A 27913-nucleotide genomic window follows, 5' to 3' on the forward strand; every position below is an offset into this window, starting at 1 on the left:
ATTTTTCAATGGTAAACGGCTTGAGTGAACTATCTTTATTTATCCGCCATCTCGTAACCATTCACTTCCTCTTTCGGCTCGATTTCTTTCTCTTCTGTGATCATGGCTGCGCTCAAACACCAGCCATGTTTGCTCATTTGAAACCCAAAGGTTAGCGAATACTGTACCTGTTTTATTTACATAGCCTGTACCTACTTCAACCATATTTGTTCGCTCGGATGATCAAAGACATCAGTGTCTTTGAAATCCAAGGATTACAAGGTTAGTCAGTTTTAATTACATTTTATGTCAAACTTTTGAGTGTGTGAGGGAGGATGATGCTGTCTCACTATCTCAGGCGAATACAGCGAAAACAATGTGCGTTTATTAGCTTGGTGGCTAACAAAAGAGAAGCATCCAATGTTTTAAAAACGTAAACAAAAACGATACTCCAAGACGACTGATGTTATTACTCTATATGTTTTAGTTATCATCACAAATGGTTGAGCACAGACCCGCTGTGACTATTATTAACTAGTTTTACACAGCGTTGTAGATAATGTCTGTTGTTGATTACTAGTGACGCTATTGTCAATAACCTTGAATTTAGCATGATCTAATAAGGGCCTAGAGGTGTCGAATGTAATGTTGAAACGATCAGCAAATTCTACAATCGCCCGATTGTGTTAAATGTAGTTACATCTCACTAACGAACTCATTGGAGGATTGTTTTTGTTGCAGAGTGTACAGTAACGTTAGAAAGATATCAAGTCAGATGCTAACCTAGCGCCGTATTGCTAACTAGATAACGTTAGATAGCTTACAGTAGGCCTAACGTTAGTTGGATATCACGTTAACTATCTGGTGGCGAGTTTTGAATGAAAGCTAATTTAGCCAACTAGTCTATATATGAACTATAACAAAACTAAACATGTTTATGATTCCGCTCGTGCTGCTTCTTCAATTCCACTACAAGTACTAACGTGGAGCTCTTTTGTTTTCGTTGACAGTTTTAATAAACAACTGAATAGCGGTATGGTTTGTTTTCTAGCTAGCTAATCAACTTCAACTGGACAAGTTAAATAGCGAGCTAATGTAACCATGACACGTTATCATGAAAGACTGCTATAGCTAGTTTGCTGACTAGTTGAGTATTGGATGAGAGATTCAGGTCTATGCAGAGGGGCGCTATCAGCAACAGCGCATGGTCACGTGTAAGCAGACAGCCTTGCTAGTAAGCAATGACAACCGAATCAAAATTTCTGTCGTTAGAAAGTAGGTAATAAATGAATAACTACGGAAGTTGTCTGTTTTCTAACTGCAATTTTTATATATTTGTGAAATGGTTCACATTTGTGGCGATCTAGCTTGCTAGTATAGCTTAATAAAACCAATGTTTTCAACAAGCTACTGTTCGCTAGCCTCATGCTAATATTATGCGTTTATCGTGGGATGGATGTTGACAAACGCAGTTAAGCATTGGGTTTACGAACGGGCAGACGTTCGTAAACCCAAGGTACTTGTTGAAAACCACAATATACCTTTTTCAATGTATAGCTAGATTTCTTGAAAACATGTGTCTCAGACCAAAATATTGTCGTTTTGGTTCGCTGTGTTTTAATGTGGATCAACCCGTGGTGTTCATTGTCCATGAGTGTGCTGGCCAAAGCATCCCATCTGCTGCTCTAACTGCGACATTTTGAGGGAGTTGTGGGAGTGCAATGTTTGATGTCCTCCTCAACGTGTCATCGTTCATAGCTATCTTCAGGCTTGCCAACGCCTGCAGTTGTAACAATACATGTTTGTGTATGGATCTAGCTAGCTGATTTATTATTTATTCAAAAAATAATATTATTTATTTGATGTGCAGGGTCAAATACTTTTTCCTGGTTTATTTATTATTTTTCTTCATGACTTGTTGTCTTTGCTAACTGTTTTTCAGATGGAGGCGAACAACCACTTCAACTATGGCACCCACTCCTCTGTGTCTGTTAACTCAGGACTGAAACTCTCCTCAGGGGATTCTGTCTATACTAACGGGTCCTCCATGAGTTTCCCTCAGCAGGAGAAGAGTGAGTACAGACCCAATTTTCTGTGGTTACTCTGCCTCATTATTTCTATAGTGAACAAAAATATAAACACTATGTAAAGTGTTGCCCATGTTTCATGAGCTGAAATAAAATATCCCAGAAATGTTCCATACACACTAAAATCGTATTTCTCTCAAATGTTGTGCACTATTTTTGTTTACATGCCTTTTAGGCAGCATTTATCCTTTTCCAATATAATCAATCTACCTGCCAGGTGTGGCATATCAAGAAGCTGGTTAAACAGTGTGTTCATTGCACAGGTGCACCTTGTGCTGGGGACAATAAAAGGCCACTCGAAAATGTGCAGTTTTGTAACAAAACACAATGCGACAGATGTCTGAAGTTTTGAGGAAGCCAGCAATTGGCATGCTGACTGCAGGAATGTCCACCAGAGCTGTTCCAAGATAAAATTATGTTAATTTCTCTACCACAAGCCACAACGTCGTTTTAGAGAATTTGGCAGTATGTCCAACTGGCCTCACAACCGCAGACCATGTGTAACCACGCCAGCTCAGGACCTCCACATCCGGCTTCTTTACCTGCAGGATTTCTAAGACCAGCCCACTGGACAGCTGATGAAACTGAGGCGTATTTCTGTCTGTAATAAAGCCCTTTTGAAGGGAAAAACTAACTGATTGGCTGGGCCTGGCTCCTGAGTGGGTGGGACCACGCCCACCCATGACTGCGCCCCTGCCTAGTCATGTGAAATCCACAGATTAGGGCCTAATTAATTTGTCAATTGACTGATTTCCTATGAACTGTAACTCAGTAAAATTGTTGAAATTATTACATGTCGCGTTTTTATATTTTTGTTGTGTATATCAATAACTGATTTAAATTAATATCGCTCTGCCCCAGTCTTTTCACCCCTTATAATGAGCCAGAGATTGTATTTTAACTCTAGAGCAGGTGTTCGGTGCATAAGCAATTAATTAATGTAACCTCACACCTCAAATTTGCTAGACAATTTATGATTGTGCAGTATGCATGACCTGTGGATGATGTGTGAATTGAACACACTGAAAAATGATCTGACCCATCTTCTCATACTCTTGTCCCTGACCACCTTTGCAGATATGAACGGCGAAATGAATGTGAATGGCAGCACTACTGTAATTGGGTCCAGTGTGCCTGGCTCCCAACCTCCAACAGCCCCATACCCTCATATGAGCAACCACCACCACCAGAGTAGCATGGGCTACGACTACCTGTGGGGAGGACAGCCACAGTACAGCCCAGCCATGAGCTTGTCTCCTGGGCATGGCATGCACCAGAAGCAGCCTCCCACTGGGGTGATGCAGCAACAGAGCCAGCAGCATTTCCAGGGTCACGGACAGTACCAACTGAACGGGGGCATGCCTGGGTCCCGTCAGCCCCCCGTGGTGCCCCCCCCAAACATGACTCTTACAGGGGGTCAGTACTGGAACAGGGTTATCCCGGGGCAACAGCAGAGCAGCGGAGCCATGGCAATGGGGTATAACTCGCACAGCGTGTACGGGGCCTACCAAAGCCAGGTGCACTCTGGGATTGCACCCTCACAGCATCACCAGCAGCAGCCTCCACAGCCACCCTCTCACCAACAGACACAGCAACACCACCACCACCACCAGCAGCAGCAACCTCAGCACTACAGCATGGTGTCCAATGGGATTCCCTACTACCAGCACCAGCCCCAGCACCCACCTCTTCCCGCTCCACAACCTCAGGCTCAGATGATGCCCCCTACCTCACAGAATTTCACCCCTCCACGGGGAAGCCCCCAGCACCACCAGATGGGCCGGGGGGGCACAGGCAGCCCCCTCCCCATGGCGGTGTCCTCTGTCCCCATGATGTCACCCTCGACAATGGCGGATAGTGGATCGCCCCAGAGCCAGACCAGGGAGAGGAGTCCCCATGGTGGTTCTGTAGCGATGCCGGCTGTCATGCAAGGTGAGCTGCACATATTTACACAGGTTTCAAGTCTTCTGAGTAACCTAACCCCTTCTATTTTTATAGCACAGAAGAAGTGTTTCATTTTCATATTTCTGTGGTCGCTAGATACAGTATCTGTAGAAACAGCGCCATGTATCACAAGAGTTTGAAATTCCTGTTTCAAAGCAATTTTTCTTTTCAATGACTCAACTTTCTTTCAATTAGGCCTTATCTGCTAATTTACTAATCAGTGTTTCGGCTGTCAGTAATTTCATTTTCTACGCAGATTTTTTAAATGTCAACACTGTAAACTGTTTCCATGACAGAACTGAAACCGTGTTTGCATATTCTGTCATCTCAGCTTGATAAGGGACATTTTCTGACGAGATGACATTTTTTGTGGAGAGGAATAAGAATGTGTCAACTGGATTCCTTCTAACACAGGTTACAGTATGGACAAGTCCCAAAAAGTTTAGGAAAGTCACCTCTTGCAGTGGTTTGAGATGTAGGCTTATCTATAGGTCATTCATTGTTCCTGTTTGACTGTAGTTAGCTCTCCATGTCAGAGAACCGTACTGGTTTCCTGGTTTGGACCCTGGCCTGTATTTCCTGGGAGAAATCATGTTGTAAATCTCACTTCACATATTTCCTGATTCTCAACCACTGTAGTCGGGTGTGGCTCACCTCAATTTAGTGTGCACCACAATACATAGAGAAAAACTCCTGGCCCTTGATACAGGTAATGATACAGGCAATATATTTATTGTCATCTCACTGAAGTGGAACGCTGGCATGCAGAAGATTGTCGACAAGGTGTTTTATAAAAGCTCCATCTGCTCTTTAGATTCCCTCCTTTGAATTGCCTTGCCGCTGCTGTGTTTTGTTCTTGTCATTTCTAATGGTCTGACTGTTTTGTGTTCCCTAGGGCGGATGAGTGAAGCGTTTAAGGATGTGGATAAAGGCTACAATGGGATGGAGAGGGCGTCTGTCGCCCAGCGGCTGCCTAAAAGCGACAGCTACCCTCCCAAGCTCCATGGACCTCCCATGGGGCCCACCAGTGACTACTGCCAGCGCTCCAAGCAGCCAATGGCCCAGCACCATGAAATGACAACCTTAGCGAGGGAGTCTGCGCTGCCTGAGCCTCCACACTCGATGTCGGCGCCTCCCCCTGTGGTTTCCACACCTCCTTCAGCTAAGGCAGCAACCCCTCCTAGGGTCTCTGCACCTCCTGCAGTGTCTATGGCTCATATGAATCCCTCAGGGCCTCCTGCTGTTTCATCTTCCTCCGTTACTTCTACGCCTCCCCGAAACTCAGCGCCTCCCGTGTACTCTGCTCCTTCTCCCCCTGTGCTCGGGCCTCCTCCCAGGCTGTCGTCACCGCCTCTGATGTTACAAGGCCTAAGACCTTTTCCAGTGTCTGTGTCCACACTCCCATCAGTCGTATCGCCTCCCTCCTCAGTGTCTGCACCTCCTCCTAAGCCACCTGCATTTCCTCCTTTACTGGACAAATCCTCTAGACCTCCATCTGTGTCTGCTCCCAATCCAGTCAGTGCGCCTACCCCAGTGTCTGTGGCACATCAGACTGCTCACACTACATCTGCACCTCCTGCAATGGTCTCGCCTTCTACCATGGTGTCTGCTCCCCCGCACTCCATGTCTGTGCCTATCTCTGCTCTTCAACAGATGGTCCAAGGATCCAGACTACCTCCTCTGACTTCTTCTCCCCCTGCTTTATTTGGAGCACCTAGAGAGAAATGTTGGACTTCGTCATCAATGTCTGCATCTGCGCCTTCCCCAGCGGTGTCTACTCCCTCGGTGGCAGTCATGGCACCTCCCTCAGCAGTGTCCAGGCCTCATTCGGCAGTCAGTTCATGTTCTATATCAGTGTCCTCACTTTCTCAATCAGTGTCTACTTGTCCCCCAGCAGTTTCTGCCCCTCTCACAGTGTCTGTGTCTGTAGTGTCCTCCTTTCCAAAGGAGGTGTCAATGCCTCCTCTAACAGTCCAAGGCCCTAGAGCTCTACCTTTGTCTGGACCTCCTCCTCTCACATCCCAAACCTCCAGAGCTCCTCCATTGTCTGAGCCACCTGCCTTGATGTCTGTGCCTCTTGCAGTGATGACTGCTCCTCTTGTGGTCCCATCTGCGCCTCTACTATCCGCCCCTCCTCCTCCACAAGCTCCTAAACGGATGGTTCCCACAGAGCCAGAGGAGCGATGCATGGGGAACATGAAGGATCTCTCTGTAGAAGCAGACACAGTCAAAACATCATCAAAGATTGATTCCGCAGGGTCTCCGACTCGTCAATGTGAAAAACACTCAAACAAACCCCTCACAGTTATTCCTGGGACGACACTGCACCCCAAGAACCAAGAGGACTCCTCTGGGGAGCAAGTTTGTGCTGAGAAAAATGACACCACCCCGATGAGAGGTGCAGACATTCCCCTGGAGATCTGTGTGACGGATGAGTCAACAGTTGATGAGTCCTTTGACGAGTCCTTGCAGGCGGAGTCCATACGCCTCGACAGCACCAGGATGGAAGACGCCAGCTTCACTGAGGAAGATGACATCAGTAACAACTCGTCATTCGACGATGCCTCTCGGTTTGACGATACTTCTGGACTTGACGATACCTCTCGCATGAATTACACATCTCGATTGGATGACATCTCTCGCGTGGATAGTGATAACTCTCGGTTTGACGATACCTCTCGCACGGATGATGACATTTCCCGCTTTGACGACAGCTCTCGCGTAGATGGCAACAAATCTCTATTTGACTACAGCGCTCGCATGGATGACAGCGCTCGCATGGATGACACATCACATGTTGGAGACACTACAATGGATAGCAGCTTCTCCTCTGTGGAGGACTCTAGGGAATTGACTCTGGATGATACCCAGTCAGAGAACGTTTCTCGGGCAGAGGAGACCATGGACAGCTGCCTGAGCACCAAGGAGTCCATGCTGGAGTCCTCTCTGAACAACACCTCTCAGATGCAGGACTCCAGTGTTGACTTGTCCCAAAATGACATCTCTCGGTCAAGCTCAAATGGCCCTGCCAAACCAACCCCAGCCTACAAAGGTAAGATCCTTGCCATAGTTGATATATGACAACCTATCTTTTTGTAATTTAATTAGCTTTTTACGAGTCAGAATCTCCTGTTAAGTAAGATGTGTGGCAATGTAGAACTTTGCAGGAAAGAGTTGTGGGTTATGTCTTGGAAATCATCTCAGCCAACTATGGAAATACTTATTTTGTCAACAAACAGTAACTCAGTTAATTTGATGTTGCTACACATTGACCATTAACCTTATGCCCTCTTGACACGGTCTGAAGGTGACCGTGAGGCGGAGGTCTGGGATATACCAGACTCCACTGGCACCACCAGCACCAAGGCCAGTGCTGCTACCATCATGGCACCATCTGTTATCATGGATAAAGGCAAGCACACAGCGGCTCTCAGTGCCCTGGTGGAAAGCCTGGTTGGAGCCCCGCTCCTGCCCCTAGCTGCCCCAGCCGTGCCCACGACTGGCCAAAAGACCAAAACACCAAGGAAACCCAGGAAGCCACGCACTCAAGCAGCCTCCATTCCCGGTAAACCAACTTCTCTTTTATCCCTTTTTTATCTGTGTAAATAATTAATTTAGAAAAAGGTAGTGAACAAACAAGGATTTCTGACATTCTGTTGTCACTCTCCAGTTCCCCAGGCCCCTGGGAAAGCCCAGCGGAAGTCTGCTATTAAAATTCCAAAGGTAGAGAAGATAAAGGTAGAGAGGAGGAGGAAGAAGAAGAAGCTTGAGGTAGGAGAGAACAAGGAAAAGGGACCACCTAGAAAGAGAAAGAAGAAGATTGAACCAGTAGCAGCCACAGGAGAGCCTGAACATTCTGCTGAAGGCCTACTTCCTGGTCAAAGTGGACCAGTCACTACCATTGGTAAACCATGTCTGACCAGTGGCGAGACCCCACCAGTGATCAAACCCAAGAAAGTTAGAGTCAAGAAAGTAAGTGTTCTGGAGCCGAAGCCACACAAAATAACAAAAATGGACATTGACACTAAACCCAATGATGATGACAATAACGTCAACGACGGAGACGACAGTTCCACTGCGGGTAATGAATGAGCAAACTACTTTAATACTGGAAATTATTGAAAAATGGCTACATATTTTTCAACTAGATATAGTTATAACCCAATGATTATAAACTCTAAACCAATGGCATTGTTGATGGATGAGTCATTTGGTACCGATCTGATTAAACTATCTTTGTTCTTTGTACAGGTGACACTCCTAGAAGGAGGATAGCAACAGAGGAGCAGGTTTACTTCCCTCTGCTCCACGGGTAATGATACATGCTCTCTGATTTATACAGTTTATGGAGCGAGAAGTCCCCCTTAATTAGGCTTTCTCTGTGCCAAATACTTCTTGTGTGTGGAAAGTGCAGAAGGTTTATGTTCACCCATAAATACAAAACCCCTCAGTTTCATCCTTCTCTTCTAGGCCCACTGCATGGATACTATGTGCTGCTTTTACTCTGTTGAATGTGGTTATTAACTGACTTTCTATTGATCTGTGATTTAGCTGGAGGAGGGAGATCCGGGTCAAGAAGAATGAGGACCGACTCAAGGGGGAGACCTGGTACTACAGCCCCTGTGGGAGGAGGATGAAGCAGTTTCCTGAAGTCATCAAGGTAAATGGCCCTGAGTTACAGTAAAACCTCACCACAGGAGCCATTTTGGCACAACATAATCTTACTGTCAATTTTTAGTGTGAGACATGAGAGAATGTCAGCAGCTATAAATAGCCCTTGATACAATGGGTTTTCTTTCCCTCAGGGCATTTACCACATCAGACAGACACTTATTTTGGGTGAGAGATTGACTGTGACCATCTAAATTAAGAGACCATGGAGAAGCCATGTTTTTAGCATACAGGCATAACTGGAGCTGCATTTGATCCCATTTAATCAACCCATCATTTGCTCATACTATGGGTGGATGACTCAGTGACCTATGACCTGCATTTTTCCATGTTCCTCTGCTCTGATGCCACTGACTGATGATCCTGTTCTCCCTCAGTATCTGAACAGGCACCAGGACACTGCTGTGACCAGGGAACACTTCAGCTTCAGCCCCCGCATGCCCGTAGGAGACTTCTACGAGGAGAGGGACTCCACTGAGGTGTGTGTGAATTTATTGTATTTGCTGACAGATCTTTCATCATAAATACCTACAGTAATAACTCAATGCACACTGTCAGTGTAATATCATAAAACACATTTCCCATAAACCTTTTCATATGATCTCTTCCAGGGAGTGAAATGGTGCCTACTGGCCAATGAGGAGGTGCCCTCCATGATCATGGCCATCACAGGCCGACGTGGCCGACCTCCGAACCCTGACAAAGATATGCCCCGGCCCCGAGCTCGTCGTACCAAGGGTGGGCCAGTCCGAAAGCCCGGGAGGCCGCCCAAACCCAAGATGGCGGACCTGCTGAGCAAGGTGGACGCCAGAATGCTGAAGAGGCTAGAGGCCAAGGGTGAGTGGAGGACATAGCCTGGCGATATGAGTCTGTGTTCACTGGTTGGAAAGTAGGCTCCTATACAGACTTATTCAATGGCACAAAATAATCAGTAATGTAATATTGTAGAATCTGTCTGCATCAAAAAGCTTCAAATAGGTTGGGGATTTTGAAGTCTCCGATGTAAACGTGTTTATCTATTTTTAGATGGTCTGACTGAGGAGGACAAGGAGAAACTTGTCAAAATCAAGAAGAAAATGAAGAGAAAGGTACGGTATACTAAGCATCAAAATCTGAAGACGTGTTGTAACATTGCATCTTGGTGGTGTATCCAGGTTGTCTCCAACACACTTAAGTCAAATGGTTCCATTCCTCTCTTCTAGGCAAGGATGAAAAGAAAGGAGGATAACAAGAATAAAAAGATCCGACAGGAGAAAAAGCAAGCGAAGGTAAAAAAAATATATAAATGTTTTTATTGACCAAAGCAATAATCGGCCACACTCTATTTAACAAACCCCTCTTACCCTCTGTTCAGCTGGACAAAGAGATCAAGGAGGTGAAGGCTGAACCAGCCGACCAGGAGGCCTCACAGCCGGCCCCACCACAGCTATCCGCCCCTGAGCCCAAGAAGCGCGGCCCTAGGAAGAAGGTTGAGGTGCCGCCACCGGTTGTGGAGACGGACCAGGAGAGGTTGGCCAAGGGGAAAAGGGTGCTGGGGGCCAGGAGTAAGGCCAAGGCCCTGGCTAAAGCCCAGGCAGAGGCGGAGGCTGCAGCCCAGGCAGCCCTGGCAGCTAAGAAGCAGGTGGAGAGGAGGGCCCAGGCCCAGAGACGGCTGGAGGAGAGGAGGAGACAGCAGATGATCCTGGAGGAGCTGAAGAAGCCCACTGAGGACATGTGTCTCACAGACCACCAGCCCCTTCCGGAGCTGTCTCGGATCCCTGGCTTGGTTCTTTCTGGCGTGGCCTTCTCCCACTGCCTGGCTGTGGTGGAGTTCCTGTACAGCTATGGCAAAGTGCTGGGCCTCCACATCCCCAGTGATGTGCCTAGCCTCAGCACCCTGCAGGAGGGCCTCCTGGGCCTGGGAGACAGTCAAAGCGAGGTCCAGGATCTGCTCATAAAGTTGGTGGAGGCCGCACTACACGACCCAGGCCTGCCACCCTACTACCAGGTGTGTGTTGTTGACTGTATGGAGATAGTTTTGGAGATGGGTGTTCCTGAATATTTTTTGGACAGTGCTGTCTCCATGTAAACATTTTACTGTTCGCTATAGTTTACCAATTAAAAAATGTATTTAGCTGTATGTTACATGTAAACTCTAGTTCAACAGATTTACCTAGTTCAATTTTTTAAATCCCCCTCTCTTTCTCTCTCCCTCCAGTCGGTGAAGATCCTAGGGGAGAAGCTGGTGGACCTGGAGCTGACTCGCAGCACAGTGTCTGAGGGCCTGAGGATCTTCCTGGAGTCCCATGGCTTTGACATGGAGGTGTGCAACGTGCTGCGGACCAAGACCTTCCTCACCCTCAACCCCGACACCAAAGCTGCCATCCTGGGCTTCCTGGTGGAGGAGCTCAACGGCAGCAACATTGTCATAAGGTCAGGATGACAATACACAGAGAGAAACGAAGGAGTTAATAACAACCATATCCTATGTATGAAGCAAATATCTTTTACAGCAAAAATGTGTCAAAAGAAACCCTTTCTGGAAAGGATATCCCACATTTAAAGTAAACCCTGTTTGTTTTGTTTTGCATTGCAGTGAGATTGACAACACACTGGAAAACAGGGCTACTTACAGGAAGAATAAGTGGATCATCGAGGGGAAATTGCGCAAGTAAGACCAGTCACAGCTCCTTGAATTTAGATTTGTTTTAGTTTGTGGAAGGAGAGTCTTATAATCACTGGGGCTTTATGTGTGTGATCTCCCAGACTGAAGGCAGCTCTAGCACGGCGTACGGGGCGGTCTGAGGAGGAGCTCTATCTAGAGGAGAGGAGGCGCAGTGCCAGGGTGGCAGAGGAGGAGAACCTCAGTCTGGAAGAGGGCAGCGGCCCCATGGAGAGGGGCAGCCGCCGCCGCACACCCAAGGAGGAGCCCAAACTGAGTGAAGTGCGTGTTTGTGTCAATCTCAATGTGTTGGTGAGGATGTCTGTATTATACTCACCAAATGTCCTTTCCACAGACTGACAGTCCCACCAACGCCAGCATTCCAGAGTTGGAGAGGCAGATCGATAAGCTAACCAAGGTAAGGCATTAATTTTGTTCTTCTGTAGTGTCTTTTCCATCAGTGTAACTACATTGTGTTCACAGTTCTGAGTTGTTTTGTTTGAGCAAAATGTCACCCTACATGACCAAAAGTATGTGGACACCTGCTCGTCGTTGGTCCCCCCTATAACAGTCTCCACTCTTCTGGAAAGGCTTTCCACTACATGGTGTAACATTGCTGCGGGGATGTTCAGCCGCAACGGAAGCAAGTTGACTGGCAGGCCAGTCAAGTTCTTCCACACTGATCTCGACAAACCGAGATCTGGACCTCACTTTGTGCACGGGGACTTTGTCATGCCGTAACAGGGAAGGGCCTTCCCCAACAAAGTTGGAAACCGAATCGTCTGGAATGTCATTGTATGCTGTAGCATTAATATTTCCCTTTACTCTAACTAAGGGGCCTAGCACGAATCATGAAAAAACAGCCCCAGACCATTATTTCTCCTCCACCAAACTTTACAGTTGGCACTGTGCATTAGGGTAGGTAGCGTTCTCCTGGCATCCGCCAAACCCAGATTTGTCCGTCAGACTGCCATATGGTGAAGCTTGATTCATCACTCCAGAGAACGCCTTTCCATTGCTCCAGAGTCCAATGGCGGCGAGCTTTACGCCACTCCAGCAGACGCTTAACTTAGGGATAGGCGTCCCGTCAACGGGACAGTTATATATCATGCAGCGTCACGATCGCAGATTTTAGAGAAACAACAAATGTTAGTACATATGTGTCTTATATCGGCTGAAAGCTTAAATTATTGTTATATAACTGCACTGTCCAATTTACAGTAGCTTTTACTGCGAAAATTTGCCATGCTATTGTTTGATAGCTCCTAACAACAAAACACCTTTTTTTCACCGCGATAGGTTTGATAAATTCACCGCTGAAGGTGAAATGTGTACTTAAATCAGAGCAACATTTCAGAATGTATCATCCAAAGGGTCCCAGACATAACATGAAGTGTAATTTTGTTAGATAAGATACTTTTTCATATCCTAAAAAGGTCCATATAGCATGCATGTTTGATTTTGTATTTCCACTCGTTCAATTTGCAAAGAAAGGAATCTGTGAAAATCTAACCCTAAATGTTGTTTCAACCAGTCAAATCACGTTCGTATTTATTCCTCAGAGATCCTAGAACGTAACCAGGCTTCACAATATCATTAGGAGTGTACTATATCCTATAGGACATCAAATTTGGTCAGAGAGCGACGCCTTCATGGCACGCCGATTACGTGGGTGGTCTTCACTTGATTGACTAACTTTGTCAAACAACGCTAGCTAGATTGCCAATGAGCTGGGCTTTACGGGAGTATGCGGAAACCCCGACTCTTTCGCCAAGTTCTGCTGCTAACCTTGTGCGACAGCTAGCCTTTTCCTTTTGGACAAAAATTACAAGAATATGGAGTTATTAAAACTGGGTGTTTTGCAAATGTTGAACTTACGATATGGCTACTAATACTGGAAAAGCTAAATCAAAGTCCAAGTATACAGATTTGACGATATTCTTGCAGAAAAATGTAAATGTCTCCTTCGCGATTTGCCCAAATGTACCTGGGTGACTAAACACTAAATGTCATGTAGTTTGCTCATACTTCAAGTTATCCGTCTGAAACTTAGCACATATACTGCTGCCATTATGTGGACACCATCGGAATTACAACCAGAGTGATGGCTAGATTTGGGACCTTTCTGTTGCATTTCGAAGATGGTGGTAGGGGGAAAAAGTGTTCTTTTTTTGTGTATTTTCTTCTACTAGATCTATTGTTTTATATTCTCCTCCATTCAATTCACATTTCCACAAACCTCAGTGTTTCCTTTCAAATGTTACCAAGAATATGCATATCAAATCAAATCAAATGTATTTATATAGCCCTTCTTACATCAGCTGATATCTCAAAGTGCTGTACAGAAACCCAGCCTAAAACCCCAAACAGCAAGCAATGCAGATGTAGAAGCACGGTGGCTAGGAAAAACTCCCTAGAAAGGCCAAAACCTAGGAAGAAGCCTAGAGAGGAACCAGGCTATGAGGGGTGGCCAGTCCTCTTCTGGCTGTGCCGGGTGGAGATTATAACAGAACATGGCCAAGATGTTCATAAATGACCAGCATGGTCAAATAATAATAATCACAGTAGTTGTCGAGGGTGCAGCAAGTCAGCACCTCAGGAGTAAATGTCAGCCGATCATTAAGAGTATTTCTACCGCTCCTGCTGTCTCTAGAGTTGAAAACAGCAGGTCTGGGACAGGTAGCACGTCCGGTGAACAGGTCAGGGTTCCATAGCCGCAGGCAGAGACAGTTGAACCTGGAGCAGCAGCACGGCCAGGTGGACTGGGGACAACAAGGAGTCATCATGCCAGGTAGTCCTGAGGCATGGTCCTAGGGCTCACGTCCTCCGAAAGAGAGAATTAGAGAGAGCATACTTAAATTCACACAGGACACCGGATAAGACAGGAGAAGTACTCCAGATATAACAAACTGACCCTAGCCCCCCGACACAAACGACTGCAGCATAAATACTGGAGGCTGAGACAGGAGGGGTCAGGAGACACTGGGGCCCCATCCGATGATACCCCCGGTATAGCCTGAGTATAGGCCAAGTATAGCCCGCTTCAGGGCCTGAGCTACAGGCAGTTAGATTTGGGTATGTCATTTTAGATGAAAATTGAAAATAAAGGGGGCTATCCCTAAGAAGTTTTAACTTTGCGCGTGGTGTTCTTAGGCTTGTGTGCAGCTGCTTGGCCATGGAAACCCATTTTCATGAAGCTCCTGACGAACAGTTCTTGTGCTGAAGTTGCTGCCAGAGGCAGTTTGCAACTCTGTAGTGAGTGTTGCAACTGAGGACAGACTATTTTTACGCGCTTCATCACTCGGCGGTCCCGTTCTGTGATCTTGTGTGACCTACCATTTCGCGGTTGAGCCGTTGTTGCTCCTAGGCGGTTCCACTTCACAATAACAGCACTTACAGTTGACCGGGGCAGCGCTAGCAGGGCAGAAATTTGACAAACTCACTTGTTGGAAAGGTGGCATCCTGTGACGGTGCCACATTGAACTGCGCTCTTGAGTAAGGCCATTCTACTGCCAATGTTTGTCTATGGAGATTGCATGGCTGTGTGCTTGATTTTTATACACCTGTCAGTAACGGGTGTGGCTGAAATAAACAAATACACTAATTTGAAAGGGTGTCCACATACTTTTGTGTGTGTTTATATATTTATTTTTTCTCCTCCACAGCGACAGGTGTTTTTCCGTAAGAAGCTGCTCCAGTCCTCCCACTCCCTGCGGGCGGTGTCTCTGGGCCAGGACCGGTTCCGCCGGAGATACTGGCTCCTGCCCCACCTGGGAGGGGTGCTGGTGGAGGGGCCTGAGGAGATCCTAGGTAAGTTGCAGAGCAACTGCCCTCAACCCTCTACTAGCCATCTTTTTATTGACTCTAAACATATCCCTCCTCTCTGTCTGTTAGCAACAGAAGATATCCTGGTGAAGGAGGTGCCCGTCACTCTTCTGAAGAGGGAACCCAAAGTGGAGGAGATGCCCACTACCACCCCTGCCCCCCCTGCCTCCTCTCCCCAGTCCCAGACCTCCTTGCCCCCTAAAGAGGACCCTCTCCCCGGCACCGCCTCTCTTATGAGCAGTCCCAGGGCCCGGGGTCGCCCCCGCAAGATCAAACCAGAGGTGGAGCTACACCTCCGCACCGCCAAGTGTCGCCGCCGTCGCCGTAGCAGCAAGTCTGGCGGGGAGGAGTCGGTGCCAGGCGTTTCCCCGGAGACCACCACCACCAATAGAACAGAAGACCTCACTCAGTCCGTTTTCAGTAACTGTCTCAGCCAATTGCAGGGCGCCTTAACCAATGGGACGGAGCCAGCAACAGGGACGGCACCTAAAGGCAGACTACCAGAGGATAGCGTGAAAGAGATGGCGGAGAAACAGGGGCAGTGGTTCAACCTGCTGCCAAAACAGCCTTGTGACAAAACCTCTCTGACAGAACCTCAGACCCCCCCCAGCAAGGAACCCAAGCACATCCCTCTGACCCCCAGCACCCTGCCCGCCCTTGCTGCTCCACTGCTGCAGGTGAGTCCCCCTCAGCCCCCTGCACACTCTTCAGGACCCTCATGGGAGAGAACACTCAACGTAAGTTATTACTGTTGAATAGTCAGTAGTAACTTATGGTCTTCTTTCATCAAAGAATATTTTATTATCTCTTATTAAACTATCTTTCTCCCTCTCTCCAGTCTGTACCAGACCCCACACCCCAGGTGACCCCCAGCCCAGCCAAACCAGGGCGGAGGCGGAGGAGGGGAGGCAGTCCCGCCCGCAGGGTTGGAGCTAGAGCGGCTGCAGCTAAGCGTCGTGGCCGCCCTTCTTCCACACTCTTCCAGGAGACAGAGCAACAGTACTTCACTCAGCTCGTGGTCAAGCCCATTCCAGCATGTAAGCCTTCAATCCATTCAGTTCAATCCTGTATATATTTTTATACATGCTATTGAAAACCACCTAAGGTTTATCCAATATCCTCTCTAGTGTCTGACGATGACACTTGTCAGCAATGTAGAACATGATGCAATTTGAGCTGCGGATTTGGCTTACATGATTGTATGGTTATCCGAAGTAGCAAACATCTTATACAAGATCTAATCATATGCTTATGTGTGGTTAGCCGATTATGGCTAGCATGGTTTGCTAACATGCTATGCTATAGGTGTGATGCTGGTGTCAAGTGTGTGTGTTGCTGTTGTTTTGTTAGCAATGGTGCGTGGCTGGTGGTGGATAAAGGAGCCTGAGGACCTGACGGCCACCCTGCAGGCCCTGCACCCACGAGGCATCCGGGAGAAGGTGCTCCACAAACACTTGGCCAAACATATGGAGTACCTGGCTGAGGTCTGCACACGGCCCATCAACGGTGAGTCAGTGAGCACTGGTCACCGTGTCCGCTATAGGAAAAGATGGGGATATGAAAAGTCATAGTGTGACAGATTTGGTTGTTTCATAGTGAAGCTGCTTTGGACATCAATGGGACTTTAAAGAAGTATGTTGTTGTAATGAATGGAAAATGGATGATGACACTTTCCTTATCCTTTTCTCTCTCCCATCTCTCTCTATCCCCTTCTCCTTGCATCTCCCTCCCTTCTCTCCTCTCCGTCCCCCCGTCAGACCCTATATTCCAGGTGAAGGTGAAGGAGGGAGAGGCCCTGTTAGAGTCCCTGCAGCAGCCATGGCAGGTCCAGGAGCGGGCCCTGGAGACAGATGTCGGAGCCCTCCGCTGGGTGGAGGACCTGGAGCAGAGGGTCATTGCCGCCGACCTGCATCTCAAGGTGAGACGCCAAGGGGACAGAGGGGCCCTGTCTCAATAGTCTGAAGTGTCTTTCTATCCCTACTTACATCCCTCATCTGCACAGCTCTGGAAACACAGATAGTGGAGAGTTGATCCCGAAATACATTTCCGTCATATCATCCCCGCATTTACCGCCTTTTCAGATCTGTGCAGACCAGGGCAAGGAGGACACTTTAGACTGTTGAGATGCACACAGGGATGCATGGGTAGGGTGGGTGCCTGGTAGTTTGTAAAGTAAGTTGGGTTTGAAATGTCCAGAGCTTGTCAGTTTATATTTTGTCGTTTTTTTTCTGTTTATTTTTTACTATGGCTGCAGTTGCACTGAATATCCAGAGGGTGGCGTAGGTGGCATGTGCTGCTGCAGTTTGTACAGTGACCGTGTCCCCCTCCTAGCATTGTCATGCAAAAACAGGGAAACTTATCACACTCATCACATCATATGTCCATTACTTATATTTCAAGATGGCTCCTCAGAATGGAAGGAGCGACACTGACAATAACACGGAAACGCCAGCCGCAGGATTCCAGGTACAAACCAGGTTTTCGATCTACCGTTCACACATCCTCACCCTTCTTTTGGATCTACACTCTTTCACAAGTCTTCATGTTTCCCTTTTAAGAATTATTTTTGTCACCTCTTAAAATTTAAAAGGAGATGCTGTGTCTGAAATCTGTCTTGTCTACTACTTAAATTGCATACTGTGTACTACATACTATTTGGAACATACTTTTAAGTAAAAACGGATAAAGTAGTCAACGACTAGGCTCATCCTACTGAGAATACGTTATCAATGTGCAATTACATTGATTTCTGCCATTTGTTAATTTTGGTACAGCGCGATTATCAGCTGTTGTCAGACACTCTTCAGCGAATTCTACTAAATGACACATACTATAAGAACAAAATGTGTATGCCTACTATTTAGATCGCAAGTACAGCTATTCGGACACAGCCAGTGTGTCTAGAGTTGTCACGTTAACACTCCTGCTCCTAACACTGTTTGAAATAAGCGCTGTCTGTGTTCCTTATATTCACCCAACCTCTGTTTTTTAGGGGCCTGCTTTTATATTTTGAAAATGGTTGTGTGGCTTAAAAAATGTATCATTTGATGTCTGCACTCACTTACCTTACCTCGCCCACCTTACCAACTTACCTTACCTACCTCCAGTGGCGTGTATTCATGGATGCCAGAGGTAGCCAGGCTTCCCCAAAAAATGTACCAAGTAAAAAAGAAAACATACATTTATTTTCTCTGTTTGATAATTTTCTTTAAATTTGCAAGAGGCTGAATGTATCTCATCGGAGAAAGCATCCGAGCAAGTGAAACAGCACATATCTGTCTCTGTGTAGGCCATCAATCTAATGCTGTCTGGTCCAAAAGAGTATGACATTATTGCCATCCTTAGCATTGAATGCAAGGGAAGCCAGTGAGCATTTAGCCTCCCTTGATTAAAATAATAGGCAATTAGCATTGAGCTAAACTGAGTGCTAACAGCTGTGAATGGTCCTGGCGCACCAAATAAAGTGTCAAGGGAAGCCAGTTTGGATTTGGCGTCACCCCTATCAAATCGCATTGAGAGCATACGTCATCATTCCCTTTCCTAAATTAGCCATGGCTGCAGATGGGGATTTGGACTTGTGGTTTTACTTAATTCTCCATACTGGCCAATGATTCTTACGGTGAATCTGATCCAACTATTAATTCATACATTCTGCCCCTGGCCTGAGATGATGGAAGTTCAATATGTAGTTAGATGTTGAAGGCCCATGAAAGGAAGTTAGGCTTGCGCGTAAGGATTTTAGCCAGGTAGCCTGACAGAGTGATAGACCATTTCGTCGACATGAGAGGATGGCTGCATTGGCGTATCTCTACAAGTAGGGTGAGTCAACATGTTTTTATACTTGCGCTCACAGAAATCAGTACCAAGGACAGCCACATCATATTTAGCTTACGTTGGACTAAATTGTTTTTGGTATCTTTTAGTTGTCACCTGTATTAGACTAAGCATAGTTGATTTGATGATGAAGTTGAATTGGTTCTGGAATAGTGGAGGCAGCTCCTGTTTTCTGGTTCTAAATTTAATAGTTGTTTAGTGGTCTGAAAATGTCGGAAACGTTAACTTGCTTGACCGTGCTGTAGGTCATGTAACTGTTTGTTACATGTAATATGCTTTGTAGACTTCTCCGGACAGAGGTTGCTCTCCCGTTTTGTGATGAAACAAAGGTGTGGTTGGATTTATTCTTATTGTCTCTGCTTTTTAGGCCTATATATCACAGTCGCAAGGCATTTAAACTAACTGGTTACAGAGCAACCAATGCAATTATCACAACACAGGTTGTAATATGGCTTTTTTTTCTTACTTTCCCAGTGATTTTTACCCACGTACTGCTTACCTCGCCTACCGTACCTCACAACCCTTTTAAGTCTTGCTCTAGCTTCAAAGTCCTTTGCTTCACTGCTTTTTGATTGTCGAGAACTATAATATTCTATTTTCTGTCATTCTCCCTCCTCCCCACCTCAGCCCTACACAGTTCCAGAGGTGGACTCCACGCGTGAAGACCTGCAGTACTACGAGCATGATGTGGACCCCCGGGACGACTGGATCGTGCGGACCAAGAAGGAGTGGTCAGACCTGCCCCGTGTGGCCAGCCACCCGCTGGACCTGGCCGTCCTGCGCCTGGCCAACCTGGAGAGAAACATCGACCGGCGCTACCTGAAGGAGCCCCTCTGGAACCTGGCCGAGGTGGTGCGTCTCGCCCCCCTCACCCCCGAGGAGAGCCAGATGGACGTCATGAGGTGGGAGGGACAGGGTTGGGGTCAGAGGTTGGAAAGGGTGGAGTGGAGCGTGATTTAATAATATCATGGATTCAATTTGTGTGTTATTTGGTCAAATTTCTCAAAGCTCTTCAGAGTGATTTAAACCTTCATCTCACTTCAGCTCTTAATTGTGTTGAGACCTATTTTTATAATCTCTTTCCCACAGTCTGGAGAGTGAGATCACCCCCAGATTGAGGACATGGCGTCAGGCCCTGGACCGCTGTCGGAGCGCCCCCCAGCTATGTCTGTGTCTGCTGCAGCTGGAGAAGGCCATCGCCTGGGAGAGATCTGTGGTCAAAGTGGTGGGGACAAGCCCAGTAGCAATACTCAATATGTACACTGAGAATAGAAACCATTATTATAAAGGGAATAAAATTATGGATGTAGGTGAAACAAGGAATATAGAACATTCCTATGGCAAATATCATAGTAGTGACATGCTGATGAGATCATTGAGAAGACCCTTTGATCCAAAGCAACTTACAGTAAACACAGGTTGTATTACACCGTAGTCTGAAAGATGGCAACAGAGCATTTCCCTTAAAGACTACCTGTGTCCCTGTCTGTGTGGTGTTGTAGACGTGTCAGGTGTGCAGGAAGGGGGATAATGATGAGTACCTGCTGCTGTGTGACGGCTGTGACCGTGGCTGCCACATGTACTGCCTGAGGCCAAAGGTCACCCAGGTGCCAGAGGGGGACTGGTTCTGCCCCACCTGCGTCTCCAAGGTGAGGACTGACTGGGGCTGCACTCTGCTTGGCTACCCTTATGGACCACAACAGGGGTCACTGCTCATCTAACAAGGGGGGAGTTCAGAAGGGTGAACCGTTCAGACCATTCAACTTGGCTGAGATTAAGAAACTATACGCTGATTTACTTTTTGTAAATCCAACCAAAAAGTCACGTTGGTGCAACATAATTACAATAGTAATATATGGTGAAACAACATGAACACAATGGTAGCTTTTAGTCCCCAGTGTATTAAACCATAATATTGTCAGAACCTACTTCAAAAACCTGCCACAGCAGTACCCTCTGTAATTTCTGCTCCCCGTGACCTCCTTAACCTTTCTCTCAGGGCTGTTATTTCATCACTGTCTCACTGTGTCTTGTTGTTTATAAGGCCAGTGACGGTGAGTCACCACGTAGCAACCATCGCTCCTCCAAGCAGAGGACCCGGGTGAAGAAGAGGAGGTACGAAGACGACAGTTCTGACGAAGAGGCGGTGCCAAGCAGACGCAGCGGCGGTGGTGCTAGCATGGCAACACGGCATAAGGACGGTGGCCCTGCCTCATCCTCCCGTTACTCTGGAGATGGAGGACGCACAGCGTGCTTCTCACCCGCCAAGCGCCGCCGCATGACCACCCGCAACCAGCCCGACCTCACCTACTGCGAGTGAGTCTGACCTCAGATCAGTTGTCACAATGTTGCAGTGGTTATAGAACATGATATTAAATTACTCACCTCAAATGAGTTATCGTGTCCCGTTGCTCCAGTGGTTTCTATAAGACCATTAGATTCATGTTCTCACTAATGTGATGATAGTCCAGTTCTAACTGACGTGTGTTTTGTGTGTAGAATCATCCTGATGGAAATGGAGTCTCATGCTGACGCCTGGCCCTTCCTGGAACCCGTCAACCCCCGCGTGGTGCCCGGCTACCGACGCATCATCAAGAACCCCATGGACTTCCTCACCATGAGGGAGAGGCTGCTGCAGGGAGGGTATGGGGGGCACTCATTCTCTGTCTGTGTGTGGGCTTGTATTACTATGCTTGTGGGTACCGGAAGTGCCCTCAGGGATAGTGAAACAATGAAAATTCTCCCTTGTGGGGACATTTCCCTCATCCCCACAAGGACAAAGGCTATTTTAAGCTTAGGGGTTAGTTTAGGGTTATCTTTAGGGGTTAGTAAAAATAGGATTATAGGTCCCCACAGTGTTGTGTTCGAGATCACCTAAGGCGAGACCTATCCAAGACTGGAGGGGGGGCAAGACTGAGTCAAGACCGAAACCAGAAACATGCGAGTCCAATTCAAGACCATGATTATAATTTTGTCAAATCACCACCATAATAAGAGTTCAAAATGTCCAGTATTTCTGTGTTCATATTTCAGAACAACATATGGATTCTTTAGACATTCAGAATAGTGAATAAATGCATGCTGAGGGAAAATTGAGCCACAAAAATGATTACAACCCAAACAGTGGGGAATAATGGTCCTTCAGAGAAGGGCTAAGGATATATAAAATAATATTATTTTCAATGATGTTCTGATTTAATCGCTTCAGTTTTTGTTGGAAAGGGTTAACGCTGAAGAGAAAAAAAAGATCCAATCAGGATTTTTCTTTGCTGGTTTTTGAGGAGATAAATCTAGCTAGCTACGTCAGCTATTGACTAGGCCATCCGAAGTTAAAGGCAACTGCCGTTCAACTGTATTAGGGCAACATTTTGGGGTGACAGTGGAATCAACCAGTCACATTTTGACTTGTGGGTGGGATCGTTTGATAGGCAGAAGTTACCATATGTTTTTATACAAAGAGGATATTGTTGCTAGTTTATAACTTTCAACAAGTTAAGTTTCAAATTATTATCTGGTTGAGTGGAACTGTTTGTTATTGTGACGCGCTTGTTGTTAGCCATCTCTTTGAAAAAACATTATTGCATTTAAAGTAGAACTGACAGCATTTTAGCAACATGAAGTCTGTTCATTTACACCCCCCAGGAAGAATATTGCACTTAAAAAAAAAAAAAAAACAATCTAACATTCTCATAAATTCTTAGAATGTTTGGGAATTACGTATACTAAGGCATTTGTGAAAATTCTATAGCAATATAGAAAGCGGCCGTGCATTTGGACAATTAATAGACACTGCAGTAAATAAAACCAAATAAAAACATCTGTCTTGTCCAGGACCTATAGCCAATCAGAGCTACATTAGGCCTTTATACAAACACGCCATTTGCCACACGGAATTGTAGCCTCCTCATCCTTCTGTAGCTTGCTTGCCAATGCATGCTTGTCCCAACCAAGCACCCAAGCTATCTGGCTAAAGTTGGCTAGCTAGCTACTTCCAGACGCAAATGAGAGAAACTCACTCTGACCATTTTACTTGCCGTAGCAGAGCTGGTTGTCTAGAGCGTTGTTGACTAAATATTATATTTCTTGCCTACGTTTACTGACACCGGTCATATTCAGCTGGTGTTGCACGTTTGTAAATTCATAGTTTGTTCTGCGCTCTGGCACACTCCGATCCATCTATTCTGACAACAATGCCTTGGTGTATGTCATGGAACGTTGAGTTAAATGGAATCTATTTTTAAAACCTCTTATAAAGTTGGTTTTGTAGCATAAACTGGGAATTAAAAATGTGATTTTTATCATGGTCTGTTTCATATCTGCACTTTAATCTTTAGGTAGGTCACTGGTTACTTTGTGTGCTAAACTTGAAATGTTTTTTCAATGGGAGGTAATAGTTGTACAGTGCCTTCGGAAAGTATTCAGACCCCTTGACCTTTTCCACATTTTGTTACGTTAGCCTTATTCTATAATGTATAAAAAAAAAAAAAAACTCATCAATCTACACACAATTTCCCATAATGACAAAGCAAAAACGGGTTTTTAGATATTTTTTCAAATGTTTTACAAATAAAAAATTAAGATATCACATTTACATAGGTATTCAGACTCTTTACTCAGTACTTTGTTGAAGCACCCTTGGCAGCGATTACAGCCTCCAGTCTTCTTGGGTATGACGCTACAAGCTTGGCACACCTGTATTTGGGGAGTTTCTCCCATTCTTCTCTGCAGATCCTCTCAAGCTCTGTCAGGTTGGATGGGGAGCATTGCTGCACAGCTATTTTCAGGTCTCCAGAGATGTTCGATCAGGTTCAAGTCTGGCTCTGGCTGGGCCACTCAAGGACATTCAGAGACTTGTCCCAAAGCCACTCCTGCGTCGTATTGGCTGTGTGCTTAGGGTCGTTGTACTGTTGGAAGGTGAACCTTCACCCCAGTCTGAGGTCCTCTGAGCACTCTAGAGCAGGTTTTCATCAAGGGTCTCTCTGTACTTGGCTTTGTTCATCTATCCCTCAATCCTGACTAGTCTCCCAGTACCTGCAGCTGAAAAACATCCACACAGCATGATGCTGCCAGCACCATGCTTCACCACCGTATGGATGGTTCCAGGCTTCCTCCAAACGTGGCACTTGGCATTCAGGCCAAAGAGTTCAATCTTGGTTTCATCAGACCAGAGAATCTTGTTTCTTGTTGTCAGAGTCCTTTAGCTGCCTTTTGGCAAACTCCAAGTGGGCTGTCCTGTGCCTTTTACTGAGGAGTGGCTTCCATCTGGCCACCCTACCATAAAGGCCTGATTTGGTGGAGTGCTGCAGAGATGGTTGTCCTTCTGGATGGTTCTCCCATCTCCACAGAGGAGCTCTGTCAGTGACCATCGGGTTCTTGGTCACCTCCCTGACCAAGGCCCATCTCCCCCGATTGCTCAGTTTAGCCAGACAGCCAGCTCTATGAAGAGTCTTGGTGGTTCCAAACTTCTTTCTTTTAAGAATGATTGAGGCCACTGTGTTTTTGGGGACCTTCAATGCTGCAAAAATGTTTTGGTATGCTTCAACACAATCCTGTCTCGGAGCATCTACCGACTATTCCTTCGACCTCATGGCTTGGTTTTTTCTCTGACATGCACTAACAACCGTGTGACCTTATATAGACAGTTGTGTGCCTTTCCAAATCATGTCCAATCAATTGAATTTACCACAGTTGGACTCCAAGTTAAATAAACATCTCAAGCAGGATCAATGGAAACAGGATGCACCTGAGCTCAATTTAGAGTCTCATAGCAAAGGGTCTGAATACTTATGTATTAAGTTATTTCAGTTTTTTTTTTTTTTTTATACATTTGTTAAAATTTCTAAGCTGTTTTTACTTTGTCATTATGGGGTATTGTGTGTAGATTGCTGAGGATTTAAAAATAAGAAAAATCATCCATTTTAGAACAAGGCTGTAACAAAATGTGGAAAAAGTCAAGGGGTCTGAATAATTTCCCACGGCACTACATTTCAATTGGGAAATTTTTAATGGTTGTGTTTTTGTATTCTTCTGATTGGGACCTACTGGCTTATGTCAGTTTATGGACTGATTATCCTTTGACATCATGCTGTGTATGACTGCTGTCTTTCCATCGGCCCTGTGTAGTGGTGCTTTAACATCATTCTGTGTGTGACTGCTGTCTTACTGAAGGCCTATAGGTTCACCACTCTACTAACCTGTCACACACTGAAGGCCTATAGGTTCACCACTCTACTAACCTGTCACACACTGGAGGCCTATAGGTTCACCACTCTACTAACCTGTCACACACTGAAGGCCTATAGGTTCACCACTCTACTAACCTGTCACACACTGAAGGCCTATAGGTTCACCACTGTACTAACCTGTCACACACTGAAGGCCTATAGGTTCACCGCTCTACTAACCTGTCACACACTGAAGGCCTATAGGTTCACCACTCTACTAACCTGTCACACACTGAAGACCTATAGGTTCACCACTCTACTAACCTGTCACACACTGAAGGCCTATAGGTTCACCACTCTACTAACCTGTCACACACTGGAGGCCTATAGGTTCACCACTCTACTAACCTGTCACACACTGAAGGCCTATAGGTTCACCACTCTACTAACCTGTCACACACTGAAGGCCTATAGGTTCACCACTCTACTAACCTGTCACACACTGGAGGCCTATAGGTTCACCACTCTACTAACCTGTCACACACTGGAGGCCTATAGGTTCACCACTACTAACCTGTCACACACTGGAGGCCTATACGTTCACCACTTCGCAAACATGTCTATAATAGATATAAAGGCTGTTCAGATATTGTTTCAAGAAAGGAGTGTATATATTTGGCCTCAGGAAACAGTTTTATGCAGTGGCTGAATGTAAGCTGTAAATTATACGTTTTTTTTACTCCACTGGTCTTGGCTGTTCTCGAAGAAATTACAAGTCCTCACTGTCCGAGACCGAGTCAAGACAGAGATGCAAATAACACTGAGACAAGACCGAGACACTCAATATGTGGTCTCGAGTACTACAACACTGGGTCTCCACAAGGATAGTAAAACTGTGTGTCTACAACATGACCCAAACTTCCATAATTTTCAACAATGTTACGGAAAATGTGTCCGCTTATATTTGACCTGTTTTTCTCTTCTCTGCTCTCCAGGTACTGCAGCTGTGAGGAGTTTGCAGCAGACGCCCATCTGGTGTTCAACAACTGTGAGCTGTTCAACGAGGACACGTCCGAGGTGGGCATGGCCGGACACTCCATGAAGCGCTTCTTCGAGAACCGCTGGGCTGAGTTCTACGCGAGCAAGGACCAATAGGAGCCCAGGACTCTTGTGCTGGGGGCGGGGTCACCCATTGGCTGATGCTTACGCTCCCCGTTACTACGAAGACTTTTTGGGCCGACGTACCCTCCGGCTCGCTGTATACATATATGTATAGATTTGGATATTTGTCTGTTCTTGTTTTTCCCTTTCTCTGCTTCACCTTTTTTTTAAACCTTGACCCTGTTGGCTTGAAATTCTCTCGACGAGGGGGATGTTTGAGCTCTTTTCTTCCCTCCTTCCCTCTGCACCCTCACTTCTGTACCTAGCCACCTGTTTGGAATTTTCCTGTTGTCATGTTCTCTCCTAAGCCACACCCCTTGTCTCATAAGGCCACGGTATTCGTCCATCCCTTCCTCTGGGGGCGGGAGGAGGGTCTGAGGCCCTGAGCGGATTGGGTTCTCAAACTGTGCCCTCTGACCGCGACAGGAGGTCTGCCAGACCAATGCGTCACTGCAGACCGGACATGCTCTGACCTCGTTTCCACCATATAGATCAAAACCCTAAGGTCCTCTGAACTCAAACACTTTGGGATTGGACCCTCTTAACTGTTCAATGGAAATGTAGTATGGTCTTATGCCTGAAGCAATTTTTCTCACTATATTTTTATTATATATTCTATATATGTGTATATATATATAGAGTACAATAGCTGGGATTATTTAATAGCAATAGCTTGTAGTGAATGTGTACAGACTATATAGTTGAGATGTCTAGACGATTTATGAAAAGGCCAGTAAAACAAAATGGAAAGGAGTGTTTTTTTGTGTGTTTTTTTCCCCCCCTGAAGACTCACATTTTTAGACTCTTACATTGTGTAACGCAACCCCTGACCTAACTCATACACACCCACACTCCTGCTGCTTTGTGAAGGTCACTGGTTTCAGAAACTGGAGGCTTTAGTGGTTTTTTTTTCTGTCCTGTATTTAGACCCTTTTTTTCCTTCTCCATAATGACAACTAAGACCGGTAGTCACAGCAACGGGAATTGTCAGGTGTGGTGTGTTCATAGATGGTGTCAATAGCACTGAAATGACGCTACCGCCATTATTAAACGCTGTTTGCTTTGTGTTGCAGCTCTTTACCATATTGGTCAAATTGTGCAGAAAGCTAGCAGGCTGCTGAAATCTTATTGGGTGACTGTTCGCAAACAAAATGATGTCACGTTTTTTAGCGACACCCGTTCATGGGAAGAATTGTTTTGATTTTACTGAAAATTGTCACTCAATATTTCTTACAATGCTTTTCTTTTTTTTTTACTAAATTTAAAGGACCTTCATAGGAATTTGGTTAACACTGAAAATGTTCAGTCTCATCAATTTCAAATGAACGTAGACACATAAACTTCATACAAGAAATAATACCCCCCCCCCCCATAAAAAATATTTAAAAAATAAAAGCTTGATAGCTTGATGTAACCATTTAAAATTGGGGAGAAGCTATAACTCTTATTTTTATGAATACTGCAGAATAACAGTAAATATGCATTGAGAGGTTTTCTGCTTGTAGGTTTCTGAATCTTGGCAGTTAAGTGCAGGAACAGGTATCACTTGTGTGTTAGGAGAAACATTTTGTTCTAGACACCTACTGATTAAAAGCCTTCAAAAACAA

The 27913-nt window shown here is 45.8% G+C and overlaps 1 protein-coding gene across 6 annotated transcripts; it reads left to right on the forward strand.

Moving 5' to 3' along the window:
- Positions 1-83: 83 nt before the first annotated feature.
- LOC139542765 (bromodomain adjacent to zinc finger domain protein 2A-like) lies at positions 84-27913 on the forward strand. Of its 6 annotated transcripts, none has more exons than XM_071348578.1 (29): positions 84-150; positions 1922-2051; positions 3144-3998; positions 4906-7062; positions 7318-7575; positions 7681-8091; positions 8262-8322; positions 8562-8670; positions 9059-9160; positions 9293-9518; positions 9708-9769; positions 9884-9949; positions 10036-10668; positions 10879-11093; positions 11257-11331; positions 11427-11604; positions 11678-11740; positions 14988-15132; positions 15217-15884; positions 15986-16184; positions 16498-16653; positions 16905-17065; positions 17548-17613; positions 19609-19883; positions 20071-20206; positions 20484-20630; positions 21026-21297; positions 21481-21624; positions 26141-27913. In XM_071348578.1, exons 2-29 carry the CDS (start codon positions 1922-1924, stop codon positions 26298-26300), a joined length of 8130 nt encoding a protein of 2709 aa, XP_071204679.1. In that variant the 5' UTR covers positions 84-150; the 3' UTR covers positions 26301-27913. The 6 variants fall into 6 exon arrangements, with proteins under 6 accessions (XP_071204679.1, XP_071204677.1, XP_071204681.1 ...); XM_071348576.1 differs by having other exon boundaries at positions 122-261; XM_071348580.1 differs by having other exon boundaries at positions 122-261; positions 15217-15824.

The sequence above is a fragment of the Salvelinus alpinus genome, chromosome 17 (genome assembly GCF_045679555.1).
Source record: "Salvelinus alpinus chromosome 17, SLU_Salpinus.1, whole genome shotgun sequence".
Taxonomy (NCBI): domain Eukaryota; kingdom Metazoa; phylum Chordata; class Actinopteri; order Salmoniformes; family Salmonidae; genus Salvelinus; species Salvelinus alpinus.